The 6,227-nt window shown below is 35.5% G+C and overlaps 1 protein-coding gene across 1 annotated transcript; it reads left to right on the forward strand.

The window, feature by feature from the left end:
• The first annotated feature begins 2,137 nt into the window (after positions 1 to 2,137).
• Positions 2,138 to 4,916, forward strand: SHR (GRAS family transcription factor). Its single transcript, XM_086651025.1, has one exon. It carries the CDS (start codon positions 3,164 to 3,166, stop codon positions 4,661 to 4,663), a length of 1,500 nt encoding a protein of 499 aa, XP_086507151.1. The 5' UTR covers positions 2,138 to 3,163; the 3' UTR covers positions 4,664 to 4,916.
• Positions 4,917 to 6,227: the final 1,311 nt, after the last annotated feature.

The raw sequence follows: 6,227 nt of genomic DNA on the forward strand, positions 1-6,227 counted from the left end.
TCAGAAAGTGAGAGGTTAAGCTTCAAATAGTTTACTGTCTAAGTTTTGCGTTACAAATTGTTATTACGTCTTTCGGTACTGTAAATCTTAAGACTGAGTTTCCTCCTTTAGTCAATTCCCATCCACGATTAGTTACATTAGTTGTGAAGAATCTGAACGCATTTGAACCAACCCGAACCCGAAATATTCTGAAAGATACTGCTTGTTATCGTTACGTTCCTGTAGTAGTTAAGCCCTATGGTTTTGAATAGGATGGAAAACTTAGTGTGAAAGCCATTATAGGAAGTTCGCGATCCTCATTATTTTTGGCAAAAGAGGGCCCATGTTAATAATTGAACTGCATCGACAGTTTGCTTATTATCATTTGATGATCAGGTCACTCCTGCCGACTGTATATCAAACTAGATTGGCCCATTTAGGTACTAGTTGCTTTTGCTTTCCGCTGGATGGTATCTTCTTTGGTAAGCTGTAAATTCGCACTACCGCAAAGAAAAAGAAAAAGGGCGTACGTTCGATGTTTTTTTGCTTTCCTTATGCAGGACAAGTAGTACTGCAGATTTTCGTAAAGTTCCATTTTTGAGTTTGGTCCACCTTAAAAGTTCTTATCAGTTTCATTGTTTTGCTACCATTTTTGGTGTAATCAGTAACACCTGAAAATCTTTCAGTTTTCACATGTTAAAACTTCCTCAAGACTGTTGACTTAACTTTGGTTTCTCTGGTTCATCACTTCACAATTCCATTTCGTCCCAGTCTTGACTCGTCGTGCTAGACCAAGCTGATACTATTGAGTTCACCGATGTATGCTTCTAGACTAGCTTGATCTGGTTCGTATTAGTACAATGGGGCAGTGCTTATCTGTTTGAATCTGCTGCATACCAGCCAATGTTGGGAACTTATTTTGGCATTATAATAAGATGAAGTTCAAATTAAGCAACCAAGAAGTTCAGTCTTGGATTAGGAAAATGAGGAAGGTAGGGGACCTCAAAAACACACAACAACATGTCTTGAGCATCAAAAAGAGAAAAGAGGCAGGACAAATCTAACTTCCATCAAACTTCTTACTGTATTTTCAACCATCCCTGAAATTACTTCTCTTCAAACTTTTCCCCACTTCCCATTACTTAACACTGGTCATAACTAAATTATAGTCCTTTTAGGTCAGAAAGACTAGAACTCTCCAAAGCCCCTGCAAATATATTTTTGTTAGTTGTTGAGAGTTATTTTTGGTTTTGAGTCATGAGTGGCAATGGATTTCGAAGAAAGTATCATGTGAACTTTTCTTAGCGAACCATATGTCATTACAGTCGTACAAAGACACATAGCTTAAGCCTCGATACTTCTTTGAAATTTCTATTAGTGAAGTTACGCCTTAGTATAGGGAGCACGTGATTCTTCTGATTGTAAACAAAAAGCAGAGATGATATCAATTTGTTATATCAATTTGTTTTGAGATGATGGAAACAAAATTACCCCTAGAAACAAAATAATAAAACACAAACTTTGATTAATCTCATCTCTTGATCAAAAGTTAGTACTTGGTTATAGGTTAGATTTTATATAATTAAGCTTGAGATTAGTAGGTAAGCCAAATCACATATATTTTCTTAAGTGGTGATGGAGTTAGTTAAAAATAGTCAAGACAGGACAAAGAAGCCGTCCTCTCAATGTTTGTTTTTTTTGTTGGTGACAAAAATACCCTTAAAACAAGAAAATAAATTGGTATTGGTGTTATCTTGGATTCAAGGATTGGGCAAAAGACATTCTTTTGACAATTATGATGACATTCAAAGGAACAAAATTCAATACCAAATTTTGGGAACACAAAGGACAAAGACATCAACCATGGAATTTTCACATAATCATTGATGAAGGAAGGATACCCTAGAAATACCAAACCAACTTCACAAAAACAAGAATTTATAATAGTAAGAAACTATGACTTATATACTCCCCACTTCTAAATTTAGCTTACAACCCTAGTTTTTTTTTTTTTTTTGTTGAAAATACAACCCTAGTTACTAAAGGAGAAGATATATGATTTAGTGTGAAAAAACCACACAAAAAGATCATGGGTAACCTTGTAAAAACCTAATTAACCTACTCAAAATGTCTTGGACTCTTAGTTGGTTACATGGGAACTAGAACTTGGATTGAGGAGAGAACTTAGTTAGGTTTGTAGCTTAGACAGAGAGAGAGAGAGAACTAGTGAGAGAAGGGTAGTTGATATGTATAATTAAAATGTAAAATAAAGGCTAACTAGATAGAAGGGCATGACCTTGAACTTGGAGATGAGATGAGTAGTAAGTACCTTTGGTCTATAGATGGTCTAATCACCATCATCATCAAAGTATATATATATATAATATTTGAATAAATAGGGTAGAAGAAAGCATGCAAGAAACAAACATGATTACATGTTTATACATGTATGGGTAAATGAATATAGAAAAGGGAAAAAAGTAAGAAAGGATTTGGCAGAGTTTGAGAAGTAATTAGGAGGCAAAGAATGTGAAACAAGTTGTGGTTTGGAGATGGTGGTCTTGGTGATGGTGGTGTTGATGATCATGGATGATGCACGCCCCCAGCTTTTCTGACCTTCCCTTTCTCTCTCTCTCTCTCTTCTCTCCCAAACCCCAATTGGCACGCCTGCTCCCCCCACTCCACTTTCTCTCTCTAAAACTCTCTCTCTCTCTATCTATATTTAATTTTGCTTACTGTGCCATAGTGTCAGATTGAATTCCATTACCAGGTATTCTGTCTAACAGAAATACCCACATCAGTCAATCTATTCCTTCAATTTTTATAAGTACTCAAAAAATTGAAATAAACCCACAAAAGCTAAGCTTAGCTAGCTACAAACACCCACTCATCTCTCATCGATTACACCAAAAGAAAGAAAACATTCTCAGATTCCTCCATTCTCTTCCTCTCTCTCTCTCTAGCTCTAGCTCTCTCTCTCTCTAAAACACACATACAACAACTAAAATACAATCCCAAGATTTCCTCTCACTCCTCATGACTCTCTTTTATACTTCACTATTCTTGTTCAAAACCCATACTTCAAATCTATCAAAACAACAACAACAACAAAAACCAATAGACAAAAAACTAGAACTAGGTTTTGATTTAATTTTGATGTGGGTAGTCTTCTATCTTTGGTTTAATGGATACTTTGTTTAGATTAGTAAGTCTTCAATCTTCTGATCAATCTATCAATACAACTAGTAGAACCACCACTTCTACCACTTCAAGATCTTCTTCAAAACAACATCAAAACTATCAAACTCATTACTTTCAAGAAGAAGAATGCAGCAACTTTTTCATGGATGAAGACAATTTCTCTTCTTCTTCTTCTAGACATTTCTTCCCTTATTACCCTTCCACCACCACCACAACCACCCCTACCACCACTACAACCACCACCACTCCCAACACTAGTACTACTTCCAACCATGATCAATTCAACTACACCCACCAACCTCCTTCTGATCTTAACCTTCTTGAATTATCAGGTAACAATTGGTCAACAAACCTTCTTATCGAAACCGCTCGTGCTATAGCCGATAAAAATAGCGGTCGTGTTCAACAACTTATGTGGATGCTAAATGAACTTAGCTCACCATATGGTGATACTGATCAAAAACTTGCTTCTTATTATCTCCAAGCTTTGTTTAGTCGAATGACTGATTCGGGTGAAAGATGCTATCGAACATTAAGATCCGCTTCGGAGAAAACTTGTTCATTTGAATCTACACGAAAAATGGTATTGAAGTTTCAAGAAGTAAGTCCTTGGACTACTTTTGGTCATGTTGCTTCTAATGGTGCTATAATGGAAGCTTTTGAAGGTGAAAGTAAATTACATATAATTGATATAAGTAATACTTATTGTACTCAATGGCCTACTTTACTCGAAGCCCTAGCTACCCGAACCGATGAGACTCCCCACCTCCGTCTCACCACCGTGATCGCCTGCGCCACTAGTACTTCGGCGGTTCAAAAAGTAATGAAAGAGATTGGAACAAGAATGGAAAAATTTGCTAGACTAATGGGTGTTCCATTTAAGTTTAATGTGATTCATCACGTCGGTGATTTATCGGAGTTGAATTTTTCCGAATTGGATATTAAAGATGATGAAGCTTTAGCTGTTAATTGTGTTGGAACGTTACATTCAGTTGGAAATATCGGAAATAAACGTGATATTGTTTTATCGGGTTTTAGAAGGTTAAATCCAAAGATTGTAACGGTTGTTGAAGAAGAAGCTGATTTAGATATTGGAGTTGATGGGTTTGACTTTGTCAAGGGTTTCCAAGAAAGTTTGAGATTTTTTAGGGTTTACTTTGAAGCATTAGATGAGAGTTTTACTCGGACAAGTAATGAAAGATTGATGTTAGAAAGACAAGTTGGTAGGGCACTTGTTGATTTATTAGCTTGTTCACCAGGTGAGTCAGTTGAGAGGAGAGAATCGGCTGCGCGTTGGTCTCATAAGCTACGCGCAGCTGGTTTTAATCCAGTTGGATATAGTGATGACGTGTCTGATGACGTCAAAGCTCTTTTAAGAAGGTACAAAGAGGGGTGGACGATGACTCAGACTTCTGACGTGGTCGGAATTTTCTTGGGGTGGAAAGATCAACCGGTTGTTTGGGCTTCTGCTTGGAAGCCTTGATCACCAAATCACGTGAGTTGTCTGTTATATCACGTGCTTGTTATTTTAGAGGATTTGTTTGGTGAGTTGATGATACAAAAAAAAAAAGTTGGTACTTGGTGGAGAGAGAAAGTAGAGAGAGAGAAGGTGGATTTGTTGGTGAATTTGAATAGAGAAATTATTCAAGGAATACAAGTATAATGTAACACTTTCTACCCTTTCTATTATTGTTTTGGTAAATTTTTATGAATTATGAGTTTAGTATTTGATATCCTATCTAGATATAAAGGTTTTCAAGATTTCCTAATTTGATTAATGGTCAAGTCAACCATTTGATCAATTTGGTCAAGTAGTTTAAAAAATAATTTCTTGATTTATTTTGACAAAGTAAGCTATATATAGAGCTAGAGGGAGTTATATAATTATTTTATTTGGGTTAGTTTATCTATTTGATTAGTTCATATAAATTAGTTTGCTCTAATATATTTTTGTTTTGAGAGTCGGGCAAAAACTTTATCAGGTGTGTTAACTTAAATCTAGATGGCGTGTATTATTTATCTGGAATAAAAATAGATATTAATTGATCTAATGGAGTTGGTGTTAAGTACATATTAATGTGATATCAGCTAATTTAGATTAAGGTATTAGTGGTTAATTAAAACAAAAATAATATGTAATTAAAGATGTCATTATCCAAAATTAATGGTTAATTAAAAAGAAAAAATAATATGTAACTAAAGAGGTCATAATCGAAAGATAGGAGAAGAGATATTATGGAATCTTAGGACGGCCATAACAATGACCATAAAAAGGGATTTGGGTGGTAAAGAGAATCTAACATTCAGGGTTGGGTTTGGTAAAATGTTTTAGTGGCCTGCACACTTTGTGGTGGTAGTATTGGTGTGGTTGTGTAATGTGGGTCTTTCTCTTACTTTATTCTTCTCTCTCTCTCTAGTTCTCACTTCTCTCTCTCTAAGGTGGTGAAGCTCTCTCTCTCTCTCTATCTATCTTTCATTTTCAATATCTCTAGGGCCACCATTAGCAAAAGAAGTTTAACCCCACTACTAAAGGAGAAGAGCTAGAGAATACCTTTCAAATACTTTTTTGGGGCTCACATGGGGTGCACAGGAAATATATGGATCAATAAAATACATAGGAGATAGTGGGAACTTCTTTTTAGGGTTTCTTCTTTTTCCACATCTTAATCTTTTGATTAGACTTGCCCCCTCCTCACCCACTCTTCCTTTTAAAGCTTTTTCTATCTATCTATCTATCTTTAGATCTTTACCTTTTGCTCCTTTTTTAATACTTATTTATAATGTTCCTCATTGAAGGTAGACTTGGTTTTATTGCTCTATATAAGCATATAATGCTACATGTTTTCCAAAGAGTGAAAATGATTGATGCAAGACCATTCAAAAGCAATTGATGATTTTATCTAGAGAAAGATTGGTTTATTGAAGTTAATCTAATGGATAGATTGACCTAGACTTGTGAATATAGTTCCGTAAGAAGTTAAACTTATTAAACTCCAGAAATCCCTGGAGGTCTCAGGTTCGAATCCCAGAGAAGGTGGAATCTTTGG

The sequence above is a fragment of the Eschscholzia californica genome, unplaced genomic scaffold (genome assembly GCF_041429995.1).
Source record: "Eschscholzia californica isolate CP2 unplaced genomic scaffold, dmEscCali1.0.p SCAF_6, whole genome shotgun sequence".
NCBI classification, from domain to species: Eukaryota; Viridiplantae; Streptophyta; class Magnoliopsida; order Ranunculales; family Papaveraceae; genus Eschscholzia; species Eschscholzia californica.

Excerpts from the sequence above, each read along its gene's own strand:
- SHR (XM_086651025.1), top strand. The coding sequence starts at position 3,164 with ATGGATACTTTGTTTAGATTAGTAAGTCTTCAATCTTCTGATCAATCT.